Below are 16,856 nucleotides of genomic sequence, written 5' to 3'. Positions count from 1 at the left end.
GCATTGCACCCTCCACTGGCATTTATGAGGAGAATTGCCAAGTACTTGCCCAGGAGACACATGGCTGGGAGCTTCAGGGAGGCCTAAAACCAGCTGCAGAGTGTGAGGTCCTAGTGACTGCAATTCCTGACTTCCAGGCTGAGTCAGGAGGGCCCCACCTCTTCTCTTCAGGCAGTCTACCTTTCCACACCCTTCCTCTTCAGTTCCATTTCCCCCTTCCCTCCATCCTCCACCCTCCTTCTAAATCAGAATCTCACTGTGTCAAAAATCACATAATGGCCAGTAACTTCCACAGACCTGCAGTTTCCCTGCCCCTTTTCCACCACAAAGGGAGAAAGCAGCACTACCACCACCAGTGCCAACCGCAGCAGCAACTAAAAACACTTAACCCATTCTCCTCTTCCTAAACTGTCAGCTTCCTCATTTCTCCTACAATAGTCTATCGTTCATTAAACTTAGTCCCCCTCGATTGCATGATTTTTAAGACCTCCTTCCTTGCAGAGCTTCAGGATTAGTCTCCCTTTCAGGAGAGCTCTCCACTTGTGTGTGGAAACAGCTCTTAACACTTAAAAAAATATATATATATATATATACATATATGTATATATATGTATATATATATGTTTAAAGATACTTAGATGACACAAAATATTACACACAAAAATATATGGGATTCCCATATGTCCCACTCCACACCTCCCACCCTTCCCTACATTAACAACTTCTTTCATTAGAGTGGTACATTCATTGCAATCGATGAACACATTTGGAGCATGGATTATAGTTTACATTGAAGTTTACACTCTCTCCTCCTCAATTCTGTAGGTTATGGCAGGATATACAAATGGCCTGTATCTGCTGTTGTAATGACATTCAGGCCAATTCCAAGTCCTGAAAATGCCCCTGTATTACACCTCTTTTTCCCTTTCCCTGCCTTCAGCATCTCCAGCGGCCACTGTCTCCCCATCAATGATATAATTTCCATTGCTAGAATCACAATAAGTCTTAGTGGAATACCAGTAAGTCCACTCTAGTCCATATTTTATTCCTTAATCCTGAGGATTCTGAGATGTTAAATCTTGATTACTTTTCATTACTGGGGCCCAGTCCCCTGCTAACGCAAGCACAGCCAGGATGCTAAGAAGGATGCTGTAAGATACGGACGACAGTGAGCTGTAGTATATGAAGTTCAAATGATGTTCTTTCGTCATCTGTAACAAATATTCCACAGCAATGCATGGTGTTAGTGGTGGAACGATGTACGGGACTCCTGTATGGTATGCATGATTGTTTTGTAAACTCACAACTTCTCTGAAAAAGAGGGCAAAGGATGCTGGGAGGTGGGGATGGAACCATGATCTTGAGGGTCTCTTCATTTGAGCCTTTTTACCTGAAATGCCTCTGAAGGTGGGACTACCCCACTTACCCTCCTAAATAAAAAGCAAAACAAAATGATCCTCCTAACCGAAAGAACCATAAGGGTCTTTCACTGTTCTTTGCCCCAAAGAAGAGAATGTTCTGACCTCCTCACCTTTCTCATTCACTGCTTTATCATATTTTTGCCTTTTAAAATTAAGGAATAATTTCCTTATTTGATAAAAATCATTTGGTGCACGGTTGCCCACAGATTTTAGTTAAGATAAGGTAGTGATAGTGAAGATGCTGACCTTACTAAGTAACTTTAACCCAGAACCCTAAAATCTTGGTGTCTGACCATTGACAGCTGTTCTCTATAGGCACAGAATATAACTGCTTTTAACCTCTTTATACTACTATTTTCCCCATCTGTTAATATGGATGTGTTGGAACCTTATTAATGGCATCAACATTCTTTAAAGACTGCCTTAAAAACAGTGGGGTTAATTTTAATGATGATTTTTTAAAATTCTGATTTTAAAGTTAAAAAAAATAATTGGAACGAAATACTTAGTTGATTTTTTTTCTTATCCACTTCAGTAATAAGTAGCTTCACACATGTAACTCATGTAACTCAAGTATATGCAGTAAGATAGGTATTTTGATATATTATTGGGTAAATGTGAATTGCTTAGACACAGAATCCCAAATTAAGATAAGCGAGACATTGCTGGCGCCACTAAGGTGTATTCAATAAGTAGCCTAGAGGGAAGGTGGATTAAATAGTATTAACCTATTGAAAGTGAAAGTGTAAGCAATTTCACTTTCATAGTTTTCTAAAGGAATGTGCCCATACATCATAGAAGGTTTTAGAACTTTCAGACACAGGAAACCAATTTCATATCTTAGAAACTTAATTTATGGTAATTCTAGTAGCATCAATCCAAAACTCATAAATCTGAAAATTTAAATGTTTAATAGTATAGGAGAAAAAAGAGAGAGCTGAAAATGTGATTGCTCCCTTCCCAACTTTAAGAGCTAGGAAAAAAGTGAAGAAAAATAAAGATGAAATGCCTTTCAAATTATTTAATTCTATTTACTTTTTTAAATGTTAATTTAGGCAAAGTCTGGGCTAACAGCCTAGTTTTCTGATTTGCTGTCACTCAGACTTTACTTTATCATGCAATGAATGGTGAATCACCACAAGCACGCTGAGTTTTAAGTATTGAAGCACTTTCCAAGTAAGTAATTTAAGAGTAGTGAATCCAAGATTTGTGTTTTGTTTAGCTCAAGTTGAAGTCTTTACATCTACATAAAATGTTACTTAACTAAGGACTAGGACAAAAAAAGAAGAAAGAAAGAAAGAAATTAAATAGTAAAGTTTACATAAGGTTTACAGAAGGAAAAAAGAATATGAAAAGAGTATACCAAGAATAAACATCACTGAAAGCTGAGGGTACATTTGCTGTTAGCAGCATGTGCATAACTCTACAGCTGCTATAATGTGTTTCAGGGTTATGAGGTGTCAGATGTGATTCCTCAAGAAACTAACCACATCTGCATTAAAGCATTCATGACTTTTTCTTCCCTCTAAATTCTCAATAAAAAACAACTGTGTTTTGCTTTTACATCCTTGAAGGATATCCTTTTCTCTGCTCTCTAGTTCAAAATATAATGCATGATCCCTGTTTTTTAAAAAAATCTGCCCTTATTACTGGTTTAATATACATCTGTTCTGTTCTCTTATAGTCCTGTAGATATAATTATTTATTACTTTAAATTCCTTCTCTTTTGAAAAAGGAAAATGCAAGCCATTTTTGTCACTTAAGGAATTTTGGAAAATTTCCATTTCGATTTTCCTCTCATTTTCCCAGTACGTATTTTCTTTCTTTTAAATTCCTCTTTTGCTCCTGGCTTTATGTTTCCTTCACGCAGGGCCTCACTCTGCACCAGGTGTCTTCCATTGTCTGCTTTAAGGCCCTCTAAAGCGCATGTTTTCCCTGGGGAACAGCTATGTATAATGATTTTATTAGTCAGAAAATTTCGTGTTTATACGGCAAATAGCAGGAAGTTTTACTACCTACACAGAAAGCATCCAGATGATCAACTTTTTCAGGTTTCATCTAAAGAGTTGGTTGTCTTTTAGCATGGTCTCTCCTCACCTCCCCATCTTTAGGTTACAGACAGTTCTTTACAAATACCAAGTAGCTATTTTCTAGGTTTCTAATGCTTAATATTTCCATGCCTTTATCATACCTCTTTGTATTTTGTAAATAGACAAAATGTGCCCGCATTACTCTTAAATTTAACACATCATTAGAAGAGCTTCATTTTGTTGAGTGTTATATTTGTGCAATTGCTAGAGCTCTTTCTGCTACTGCCATCTAGTGGTTCTCAATAGATTATTTTCCAGGAGTGTGTTTTAGAAATTGCATGTAGGCAGAATCCAAATCCAAATTTCCAACTGGAAATCAAGAAAATTTCTTTCATCGTGCACTTAAGTCACCCTGCTTAACATTATCTAAGGATAAATAGGGAGAATACCTTTTTCTTGAAAAACAAAAGCCTCACAACCTCTATTCGAAGATTTTGGGGTTTTTTAAATGTACTAATATGTTGTTCCCTAACAGGTGTGATATCAGAAACGCCATCTCATCTCCAGTCCCTGTACTGGAGAGTATGATTTATTACTTCTCTTAGCTCCTGCTCACAAGAACGTCAGAGCCACCCACATCTCATCAGAACTAGAAAACATGCCAGGCCCACGTCTGCCACCTCAGCTCCTGCTGAGACCGAAGCTGCTTCTGACATTTACATATTCTAAATTATGCACATTGGCGTGGAGCATGAGGAAGAAATTTCTATTAGTGCGAGGTGTAGTGCATCTCTGCCCCACCTCCACATCCAGCACCCTTGTGACTTTGAGACACAGAGAATGGAACCAAGCAGACAAATGCTTGAATAAAAAGCAGAGGCAGGACTCTCATACAACTAATATCTAGTTCTTTCTCTACTAATTTACTTATGGGCATATTAATATTTTCCTCATTTGGGTCAGATATGGGACAATGATATGTCTCTAACACCTAGTCCACTTCCTAACAGATAGTAAGTACTCAATAAATATTTGTTGAATGAATTTAATAGAGAGGAAAATGAAGGGCTGCTCTGAATAAGCAGGCCATTGGTTTGGTTTATGGAGCAGAGCTTTACATATCCTTATGTTTTACATTAACCCTGCAATTCCCTATATTTTATCAAGTGATAAATTTAATTTCTAAATAAATAAAATTTCTAAAACTGGTATTTTAATTTGGATTCATTCTTTGCAGGTCTCTACCAAAACCCTTTGACCCAATATAACTTCTACCGTTTACATGTGATCTATCACCTTCCAGGAGTGGAGGTGCTTGACCGAAATCGTAAGGATGCCTCTTTCTTGCAGAGAAGTGTTTGAGAAGCAGTCTTATAATTCTGTGCTTTAACGATGTTGAAAGTAATTTTCTTTGTGAATGAAAGTTTTTCCATGACCTATTTTTGATACCTCGACCACTTCATTGGAAAGACCATCTAACTGAGTGTGAGGAAAGGTCTTCCTTCTGGTCCTAGTTTTGACATTAATGTAGTGGATGCCAAATGCGTTTATCCCTGGCACCTTAGTTTCTTATTCTTAAAATGAAGGAATTGTACTAAATCTCCTAAGGCCTATTTAAGTTCTAAAATTCATATTCTTTGAAATTCTGTAAGCATACATTAAAACTGATATAATCAGTGATAACTTCTTTTTGAATACATCTGTAGATATTCTTTATAAACTAGTATGTCTGATTTTTACAAGCCACAAAAGATTTTACATTTTTAGAGACCTATTTTACCCCCAAATGCCTTACTACCTACCTCTCTACATATCTTTCTATCTCTATAGGTTTGAACATTTTCAATAATTAATTGCCGAGTAACTTCTTTCTCTGAAGATATATCAAGACCTTATGTTTATAGCTCTTCTCCTCATAGCCTTGAGGAAATGAAGGGAGGTGCAGTAGCTACTATTCCTGTCAACTGTGGCAATGTGTTAAAAAGTGCCTGGGATGCATAAGACTGCAGGATTGATCTGTGCCTTGGGACATGAAGGACATATATTGAGCATTTGTCAGATTGTGGAAGTAACTGAATTAGTTATGACAGGTTGTTCACATATAACCAAGTTCAGAAAAATAAATTTTTGAAAGTGTTCAATATTTCTAATCACTCTGCATATCTATGTTTAGTGCCATGAAGTAACATTATTTTTGCTTTTACCAGAAGTTACAGAAAAAGAGAGAAGATCAACAATTACCATTTTTAACCATGAACAGTCTCATATTCTCCAATCAATAGCATTCGGAGGAAAAGTGGATGCCTCATGGGATCCTAGATCACCATTTAAGCAGAAACCAGCCCAGAAAGTACCTTCAGGTATTTTGAAAAAATTGTAATTAAAACTCTTCAATCTTCTGAGTAGACTAATAATAACGATATATAAGATAAGTACCAAATAAGGGAATAAATAATTTCCAATTTTATTATTTTATTAGTCTAATTAAAGTGAATATGTGGTTTTTATCCTTACTCAATATATGAAATAAAATATATCGTTATGATAATAATGAGATAATACCCTGAAGCTCTGACCTCAGTAACTACTACAGTGTAATGGGCTTAGTAAATAAGCTGTAATTGTTATTATGACCACTATCATAGGACAATTTCACCAACTAAGAATAGAAGTTTTGGAAAAAATATCAAGAGGTAATAAAGGTCATCTGCAATTCCTCCGCCTAGATATTAAATTTGTTAATATTTTGTACGCTCACATACAAACATTATATACAAGTATAACTGGAATATTTCAATGATAGTTCAACAGAGTATTTCTTATATGTAAAATAAATCTAAGTACAATGATTAAACAAATAGGGGTTTATTTTCATATGAAAACAAAGAGTGCAAAGATAGGGTGTCTGGGTTTAGTTTGCAAGTTCCATTATGTCCCTGGTGTTCAAGAATACATCTGTTTTTTTATTCTGCCATTCTTAGTGTGCTTTACGGTTATAAAGTGGCTGCTGTGCCACTCGGTATAATATAGTCATTAGAGGGAGGTGGGGGAGGAGGGAGGAAGGAAGGAAGGAAGGAAGGGAGGGAGGGAGGGAAGGAGGGAGGGAGGGTGATTTAAAATGTGCAAAGAGAAAAGCCTTTTCCTCATAATACTTTGCCAAAGAGACATTTGAAAGAGAACCAATTAGCTTTTCTAGAAATGAAGGGAAAATTATTAAATTCTAATATAATTTTGAGGAAATTACCCAAAATGCAACATATAGGAGAAGACTGAGGATATTAATTAGCTATTGAGATGAGGAGACATTAGAAAGAGAAGATCCAAAAAAGTTTAGCAGCAGTTCCCAAAGGGGGGAAAAAATGGAGAAATTGAGGGGAAGGTGATGTTTGAAGTGATACTGACTGGGAATTTTTCAAATTTGGTAAATGGTCAGAATGCTTAGATTCATCAGGAAAAATGAATCCAAAGAAAAATATGTAAAACAAAACAAACAAACAAACAAAAATCCAGCATCAAAGGCAAAAGATCTTAACACAGTCAGAGAGAAAATGCAGATTACCTACAAAAGAATAACAGAGTCATAACAAACTCCTTAAGAGCAATTATGGACATCAGAACACAGTGACTTTTCAAATGCTGAGGGACATGGTCAACCAAAAATTCTATAAACTACTAAATTATTATTCAAGAATGAGTTAGAGAAAAAAAAGAAAAAGAAAGAGAAATAGACTTTTCACTTAACTTTTTATTATGAACATTAAATTGAAAGAATAGCACATAAACACCTGTATATGTCCATGCATATTCAACAATTGGTTAATATTCTGTCATATTTTCCCTCTTCCATATATGATGCTTTCCCTCTTTATTTGGGAAATATGGGGCTCTTCAGGAACTGTCATTTCATTGGTCATCCCTAACTACAATGTAAGCTGGAAATTTCAATTTATTGCTGAACCATTTAAATGTTTCAGTAACAGACATCATTACACTTCACTCCTAAAATAATTTATCCTGCAAATTTAGCAGTAAGGACATTCCCCTATGTAAAAACATAGCTATTATCACACCTATGAAAAGTAATTAATTCATTTATAGTATACAATATATAATCCATATTCAAGTGTTTTCAATTGTCCCAAGATGGCCTCTATAGTAGAGTTCTTGTGTTTTTTTTCCAAATCAGGATCCAGTCCAGGTTCATGATTTACATGTGGTTGTTATAGCTATTTAGTTTCTTTTAATTTTGAATAGATTCTCCAAATATTTTCCCATGGCTATTGAAGGAACCAAGCCATTGTAGAATGTCCCAGTTTGTATGACTGTTTCCTGATGGTTCATACAACTTATTCCTCTATCCCCTTTATTTTTTTATATAATTTATTTTTACTTTTAAAGAAGCTTTAGATTACATAAATGTTACATAAAAAAAGAAAAAAATAGGGGATTCCCATATGCCCCATTCCCTCCCCCTCCTACACTTTCCCACATTAACAACATCCTTCATTAATGTGGTACATTTGTTACAATTGAAGAACCCACCATTGAAGTATTGCTCCTAGCCATGATCGGCAGCTTACGTTATAGTTTATACTCTGTCTCGCACAATTTTGTAGGTTATGACAAAATATACAATGGCCTGTATCCATCACTGCAGTGTCATTCAGGACAAATCCAATGTCCCAAAATTGCCCCCAGATTACCCCTATTCTTCCCTCTTTCTCCCCTCAGAACCTCCAATGGCCACTGCCTTTACAGCAAAAAGAGTTCTTCCATTGCTGGAATAATAATAAGTCTATACTAGAATAATAATAAGTCTACTTTAGTCCATTGTTAATTCCCCAATATTGAGGATTTGGGGATGGTGATACCCACTCTGCTTCTAATTGAGATGGAGCTTAGATCCCCCTAATTCTCATAGAATGTATTTTAGTTTGCAAAAGACTGCCAATGCAAAAATACCAAAAATGGGTTGGCTTTTATAATAGGAATGTATTAGGGTAAAACCTTACAGTTCCAAGTCTGTGAAAACATCCCAAATCAAGGCATCATGAGAGATTCTGGCTCACCAAAAGTTGGCTGCTAACAGATCCTGTGTTCCACATGACAAGGAAAATGGCAGCTGGATTTTGTCTTCTCCTCCAGCTTACTTCCTCCCTGAGCTTTGCTGTGGGTGATCAGGCATATGGCTTGTCTTTTCTGAGCTCTGTCTCTTCAGCTTCGGGCTACTCTGCTAATTCCAGCCTCTGGTCTCTCTCTTAGACTCTCAGGGTTTCTTTCTTTCTGCAGCTGTAGGCAATCCTGGAGTCCTTCCTCACCTGGCAGGATAAAAAATGACAGCTGACTTTCTCTGTGTCTCTGTTTATATAAGATTCCAGTAAAAAGAATTAGGACCCACCACAGGCCCCACAGTCTAATCAAAGGCCTTTAATCGAAGTGATCTAATTAAAAATAATTTAATCGAAATGTTCCTTACTGAAGCTAACCAAAAGGTCCCAGATAAAATAGATTTGCATGCATAAGAATGGGTTAACTTAAGAACACAATTTTCTGGGATCCACAAAAGACTCAAACTAGCACATAATGGTATTAATATCTTTAGGACGTGTTCTGAAACCAGAGGAATGTGGTATAGAACAGTAGGTCTCAAGTGTGGTCTCCAAACCAATAGCATCAGCATCATTTAGGAACTGGTTACAAATGCATATTCTTGCCCCAGACTAGATCTACTCAATCAGCACTCAAGGAAGGGCCTAAGAATCTGTTGTAACAAGACATTTAGGTGATTCTGATGCACACTCAAAGAGCAATCAGTGCAGAGGTAAGAACGCAGGTTTTTGGATCACACTTTCCTGGGTTTGGATACCAGCTCTACTTATAATTAGATGTTTTAATTTGGACATTAATTGGCTTGAGTCTTCTTATTTTTAAAATGGGGATAATACCGTCCTTGGCTGTTATGATGCTTAATTGCAGTGAAATACGTAAAACATTGTAATGCCTAATCTGGCACATACCAAGTGCTTACTAAGCTGAACTATACTGTTAGCTCTTCTTAGGTTTTTCCTTTGCTTCATGTAAGAGATGAAACTGAATGTTATTGAATTAGTGAAAGTAAAACATACTCTGATAGGAAAGGAATCTCTGGACAGAAAATCTCCCCTTAAAAATACCAAATGTATACAAGAACAAACGATATAAGGCCACCCACAATCTACTTTTCTGGGACTGTAATTATTATAGTTGCAAGTAGCGTTGCTGATCAGCACCTGAATAACTCACATTTCTTTGTTTAATCAGATTGCTTTAAGAACTATTACCCTTTTATCATCTTTACTGCTTTTCCTATGAAACCTCCAAAAAAAATTCAGATGAAAAAAGTTTTACTTCTTCATTCGTTTTCCTAATTAATAGATGTTCATATGTTGACTATAGCCCAATTTTGTTTCTAGGTCCTAAAAATTGGCAGCTTGACTCTTACCTATCTCATTTTCACAAAATCTACTGTATCATTGCAAAAATAAAAATATCAAAATATTTTTAGCCCATTTAGCTTATCTTAAATAGCCAAACATTTATAATGAAACTAATAAAATCTGCTAAGTTTTTAAAACTTGTGCTTTATAGGTTTATAGTTCATATTCTTAAATAAATCTTATTGTGATATGGACATTTAAGTCTCTCAGTTCTTCTATTGGAAAGAAATCGAACTTGAAAATATTCGTTAGGCAATTCTAACACTGTATTTTAATTTTATTTTCTTTAATTATCTTTAAATTCAGAAAGAAACTAATAATATCCCAAAATAGTTTGAGTACAAAGGCTGATAAATTTTTCCAAATCTCGGCTGTCAATCCTTATCAGATAGGTATAGTTGAAGAACATGCATCTATTTTCATTAACGTAAAATGTCTTCTGGTCTTGTTGTGTGATAACTAATATTCTCATACCAAAACATTTTGGGCTGTTATATGCCTTGAAGGAGACTAAGCCATTTGCCGATTTCTTCCCAACTACTTAAATGTGGAAAAACATTAGGGGTTATTTAAAATAAATGAAAATATCAACAAACTTTTAAAATTTCTAAAAGTTGTCCTAAATCAAGGTTGTTAGATTTCCATCATGTCTGATCTTCTTTTCCAAACAAGGCAGAAGGCCAGGTGCTGGGCCCAGGCTGGGCCCCAGAGCCAGAGCTTGGTAGCTGAAGTGTGTACTACTCAGGAATAAGGAGCAAAATAAAAATGGCAGCAAGGCAAGCTGTTCAACAAATGGCAACTCACCAGAGAGTGGATTAATTCAGGTACAAGGAAACAGAACAGAATCCAGGGAAAACAGAAAATAAAACATTTGTAAGTGGGTGATTGAAAGCTCAGGAAGCAGAACCTGGCAGAAATCTCTAGGGGTATGTGTAGCAATGATAACAGGCAGGACCAGAAAAAGAAATTCCTTGGCTAGGTACCAGATGTCAAGGTGAGGTCTGGAGATGGGTTGACATAAAGCTGAGCAATCAAGGGCAGTGTGCAGAGTCAGAGGGTCTGTGAAAGCAAAAACCAGCTAGCTCAGCACGGTACTATCTTACACCGCTCCAAGAGGCACCATGCACAGAAGAAAATGACTGGGTTCTCCTGGAACTGTGCTGTGTAGCAGCCTTTGGCCAAAGAGAAAAACTAGGAATACTTTCTGAGGGAGATCTCATACACAAATGTAAATTCCAGAGAGTTTAAATATCTAAAGGTAATGAAATTTGCAAAGTAGTGGAAGAAAATACTTTCATATTCCTGAAGTGAAGAAGACCAGTCAACACCTGACACAAAACCTAGAAGCCATAAAAAAAAAAAAAGGTTGACAGATTTAACTACATAAGAAAGTAAAATTTATATAGTATAGGAACAAAATTAAAAGACAAGTTTGGAAGAAAGATTAATAATATATATAAGAAGCAAATGTTAATACCCATAACATCTAAAGGGCCTCTAAAAGTAATTTGTAAAATTCCAAAAGAAAATTTGGCAAAAGATATGGACAAGACATCTATAGAAGGAATTAATATAAATGTCCAATGATCAGTCTCACTATGATGAGATAAATGCAAATTAAAATGAGATAGCAGGAAATGGCCATGGGTCCATTGATTGGGCTTCTGTCTACCATATGGGAGGCCCTGGGTTTATGTCCCAGGGCCTCCTTGTGAAGGCAGGCTGGCCCATGCCCATGGAGAGCTGGCACAGCAAGACGACACAACAAAGGGAGACAAGCAGACACAGAAGAACACAGAGCGAGTGGACACGGAGAGCAGACAGCAAGCAAGCTGCAGGGGGAGGGAGGGATGAAAAAAAGATGAGATAGCATTTTCATCCAACAGGTAGACAAAAATTTAAAAGGTTGATGAAGGTAAGGGGCGAAAAGAGCACAATTCATATACTATTGACGGAAGTGTAAACTTCAACTATCTTGGAAGACCGTATGGCAGTGTCTATCAATATATCGACATATCAAATGTAAATACCATTTAATTTAGAAATTTAAGTGGAAGTAGCTCTCCTACAGAGTACTTGCACTTATGGGCAAAGGTAGGTATATAAGGCTATTGACTGCAACTTTTTAAAATAAAAGCAAAAAAAGTAGAAACAACCTGAATCGTCTTTCATAGGGGAATGTTTAATTATGGCACCTTCATATAATGCAAACTATTCCATTATAGAACTATTCCTTTTTTTTTTTTATTGACTTTGTAATAATATTACATTAAAAATATATATGTGAGGTCCCATTCAACCCCATCCCCCCACCCCCCCTCTCCCCCCCCCAACAACACTCGTTCCCATCATCATGACACATCCATTGGATTTGGTAAGTACATCTTTGGGCACCTCTGCACCTCATATACATTGGTTCACATCATAGCCCATACTCTCCTCCATTCCATCCAGTGGGCCCTGTGAGGATTTACAATGTCCGGTGATTGCCTCTGAAGTACCATCCAGGGCAGCTCCATGTCCCAAAGACGCCTCCACCTCTCATCTCTTCCTGCCTTTCCCCATACCCTTCGTCCACTATGTCCACTTTTCCCATTCCAATGCCACCTCTTCTGTGTGGACATTGGATTGGTTGTGTCCATTGCACCTCTATGTCAAGAGGAGGGTCAGATTCCACCTGGATGCTGGATGCAATCCTCCCATTTTCAGTTGTAATCACTCTAGGCTCCATGGTGTGGTGGTTGTCCTTCTTCAACTCCATCTTAGCTGAGTGTGGTAAGTCCAATAAATCAGATTGTAGGTGCTGGAGTCTGTTGAGGCTCAGGATCTGGCTATCACATTGTCAGTCCAGAGATTCAAATCCCCTAAATATATCTTAAACCCCAACATTAACTGTACCTCCAGCACATTGGCATGAAAGTCTTATGAAGGGAGATCCCATCTGAGTCCAGATTCATCACACATAAACACCATTTCCAAAGAGGGGCCATCTGCCCTGGTAGTTAACCCCATCGGCCATGACCATAACTCCCGTGGGTCTCTTTAGCCCTCAAAGGAACCAATATCTGGGGGTTGTATCTGCTTTATCTGTCTCTCTGACTCTGCTCAGTTGTGCATGAGGGCAAACCTTCTGCCAGCCTCCAGACTCTTTTTTAGAAACTCGTAGCCATATAAACTCATTTCTCCTTTCCATTTCCCCCTTACTTTAGGTCAAACAGCATTTTAAAGTCATGGTATTTTATGTAGACATGGATATTCTGCTGATCCGCATTGAACCTTCCGTATAAGGTCATTTTCCAGTTGCATCATCAGTTGGTAGTTGATAGTGGTCCCTCTAGAACTATTCCTTGACATATTTTGAATAATAAAAACTCGTTACATTAATGTAATGCAGAGTAATGAAAAAATTGGAATTTTGGTCTATGCTTTTGTGTGAATACACCTGTGCATTTATACAAAGAGGAGTCTGGAAGAATACCCACAAAACTTTTAAAAGTAGTACTTCGGACAAGAGGAATTGGAAAAATGAAAGTAAGTTTTCACCTTTTGTACTCCATTTTCAGTATCATTATAAGCAAAACGTGTACTTTTGTAATTAAAAAGGTAAATGACGAAACAGTCTACTAGGAAGATGATGAAGGGCATGGAAGGGTTGGGTCAGCCGCTTGTGGAGGGCATGAGGCCATGACTCCACTCCTAAGGCTGCAACTATGTGCTTTCTTGCCCTGGAAGAATGCTCCCTTTGCTTGTGGACTGGCAAGTGCTCATACTGTGGGCTTTGGTGTCCAACAGGTGCTGGCAAATTCTATCTCTATCCTGGCACTAGGCTTTCTGGAGAGGAATAAACAAAGAAACCAGAGTCTCTAGAGATCCATAAGAAATTCACACTTCAAGGACAAGACTTGAAGCTCTGAAGCTAAGGAAGATATAGATTTTGTGATCTAGGATTTTTTATTCCTCTTTGAAGTTAGTGCCACATATTCATATGGGTTAGATAGCCCTAAATATTTCTACTCATTTGGTCTATTAGTCCATTTATAGTGTGTGTACCTATTTGAAAAGATGATCAATTTATGCACATGGGTTTCAGTATCTTCATTATAAAAATTTCATTGATAACTAAACTGACAAAGCATCCTCTCTCAAGGTTTGATATTTACATTGTATAAAAGAATTTGGCCCATTAATCAAGGCAAAAAAATATATATTTAAGAAAAATTCAATTTGGAGTTAGGTATCAAGGTATGTTTTGATAAATTCATCTATTTATCTAAATGATTGTTTGAAAATAGAGACATACTGTACACTTTAAATTCCTTTATAGCATTGTTGTATAGTTTTAAATTGTTGAATAAACATTCGAAAAATACTAATTTAGAAATGTATTTTCTTTTAGATTTTGCATTTGGGAATAATGTAGACAAGTAAGTGACTTTTTAATATTTACTTTTATCAGATTATTTCTTAGTGTGCTGACCCTCTCAATTTTCCCCATTTCCCAAAATAGGTTTTAATGGATTAAAAAATGACTAGCTCATCAAAAGATGGGGAAAATAACTGTATCTTTCTGTGATAAATGAGTTCAAGCTACTTTTCATTATTTGACATATTTAGGTTTTTAATATTATTATTAGAACCCCAAATAAGTGGAAATGTAATTTGTTTTATAAAAAAATAAAATTTGTTAAGAATTATTAACTATTCCAAATGAGGGCCTTACCTTCCTTTTTTTCCTTCTACATATGTTCAGTGACAGCAATTGTTACATAGATTAGCATTTTACATTCACTGGAATTTATATTTTCTAAAGCAAATACTTCATTCATATTATGAAAGTTAGGCATTTCTAAGTCATGAATGTTGGTGAATTTAAAAATCATTCTTTTTTACTTTTGCACTTAGGGCCTTTTTCTTTGGATTCAATGCTGAAAGAAAAAATATTCTCAAGCACATATATAAAATATAATTTAGGGAAATAATACCTTTGTAATAAAATATATGTCTTATTGTATTAATTATGACAACTACAAATATTTTAATAATTTCATTTAACTACTTTTTTAAAAATTTATTTTATTTATTTCTCTTCTCCCCCCCCCCCATTGTCTGTTCTCTTGTGTCCATTTGATGTGTTCTGTGTCCACTTGCTTTCTTCAAGGCACTGAGAATCTGTCTCTTTTTGTTGCATCATCTTGCTACATCAGCTCTCCATGTGTGCAGCACTACTCCTGGGCAGGCTGTGCTTTTCTCATGCGGGGGTGGCTCTCCTTGTGGGGCACACTCCTTGCGTGTGGGGCTCCCCTACATGGGGGACATCACTGCGTAGCATGGCACTCCTTGTGTGCAGCAGCACTACGCATGGGCCAGCTCACACATGGGCCAGAAGGCCCTGGGTCCAAACCCTGGACCTGCTATGTGGTAGGCTGACGCTCTATCATTTGAGCCACATCCACTTCCCTAACACTATTTTTAAAACAGGAATGCAAGAATGTATGAGGCCTAAACTGCAGTAGCCAATCCCTAGATATGTTAAAATACTCTATTTTGAAAATAAACACTACAAACAAGAAGACAGTTACTTAGCCTGAGTTAGTCATTTGTCAGTAGAGCCCAAAAACTATTTGTTAGTGGTACTACACTACAAATAACATAGAAAAATATAACATTTATTAATTTAAATTAAAAAATCATTTGATCTAAGTGATTTTTTGACATAATTGCTATTCTTGCAGAACTGTGTTTGATGATCCAGAAGATGCCGTTTTTGTAAGATCCATGAAAAGATCAGTGATGGCAATTACCTCTCTGAACTGGGACACAGTTCCAACACGAGAAGAAAAATATCTTGAAGAAAAAAGCACAGAACCAGCTCAAATGCTCACAGTGACACTGAGATAAACTCTGTATTTCTAGAAACCATAGTGGTTTCCAGTGGTATATTAAACTTTCCTGTGATTTAGCATATTATGTATTTATTATGATATTATTTGAATCATTTAAATGTAAACAGAAACACCAATAATGAAAAATAATTCCTATATTTTTTTGTTTTTCTAATGCGAAATTTTTGTTAAAGTAAAACATGTTTACAGAAATGAACACAACTCATAAATATATACAAATAATTAGTGTTCATAAGGTACACAAATCATAAGTTATCATTCTGGTAACATGAACATACTCATGTAACTAGCATCGCAGATCAGGAAATGGAACATTGCCAGCACTCTCGATGGATGCCCCTTCATTCCTGTTACCAGCCACTAACTACCCCTCAGAAGTAATCACTATCCTGATTTCTAGACCATAAATTAATTGTCTTGTTTTGAAAGATATGTACATAGAGTCATAGGAGATAAATTCTGTGTGTCTGGCTTCTTTCATTCAACATTATAAAACACATCCATGTTGTTGTTAGAAGCATTAATTCTGTCATTCTCATTGCTGTATAATATTCCACTGTATGAATACACTACAGTTTATTTTTCCAGTCTACTGTTTTTTTATTCTCATCTCCAGAGGCATTTGCCAATTCTTGGTTTGGGTTAATGATCTGGGCTTTGCGCAGTTAGAAGCCTCTGGCTAGGAGAAAGAGAAGCCAGAAAAGCTTTTAGCTTTACCTGTTGTATTAGGCAGCCAAAGGGGTGCAGATGCAAAATACCAGAAATTGGTTGGTTTTTATAAAGGGTATTTATTTGGTTTTGGAGCCTACAGATACCAGGCCATAAAACATAAGTTACTTCCCTCACCAAAGTCTATTTTCACTTGTTGGAGAAAGATGGCTGCCAATAGCTGTGAGGGTTCAGGCTTCCTGTGATTCCTCCCTCCAGGGTCTTGCTTCTCTTTCCTCTCTGAGCTTACTTTCCAAGGCTATAGCTTAAGTCTTTAGCACCAAACTCAAACATCAAAACTCCAACATCAGAAACCCC

General features: G+C 36.5%; 1 protein-coding gene across 1 annotated transcript in view; it reads left to right on the top strand.

The window, feature by feature from the left end:
* Window positions 1-15,889, top strand: part of LRRC72 (leucine rich repeat containing 72) — a 56,197-nt gene extending 40,308 nt beyond the window's left edge. The window contains exons 6-9 of the mRNA XM_004467958.4: window positions 4,689-4,778; window positions 5,659-5,811; window positions 14,324-14,351; window positions 15,660-15,889. Coding sequence (XP_004468015.2) covers window positions 4,689-4,778; window positions 5,659-5,811; window positions 14,324-14,351; window positions 15,660-15,825 — 437 coding nt within the window. The 3' untranslated portion in view covers window positions 15,826-15,889. The remainder of the gene's footprint in view (window positions 1-4,688; window positions 4,779-5,658; window positions 5,812-14,323; window positions 14,352-15,659) is intronic.
* Window positions 15,890-16,856: the final 967 nt, after the last annotated feature.

This window comes from Dasypus novemcinctus, chromosome 5 (genome assembly GCF_030445035.2).
Source record: "Dasypus novemcinctus isolate mDasNov1 chromosome 5, mDasNov1.1.hap2, whole genome shotgun sequence".
Classification (NCBI taxonomy): Eukaryota; Metazoa; Chordata; class Mammalia; order Cingulata; family Dasypodidae; genus Dasypus; species Dasypus novemcinctus.
This window is presented reverse-complemented; position numbering and strand designations above follow the sequence as displayed.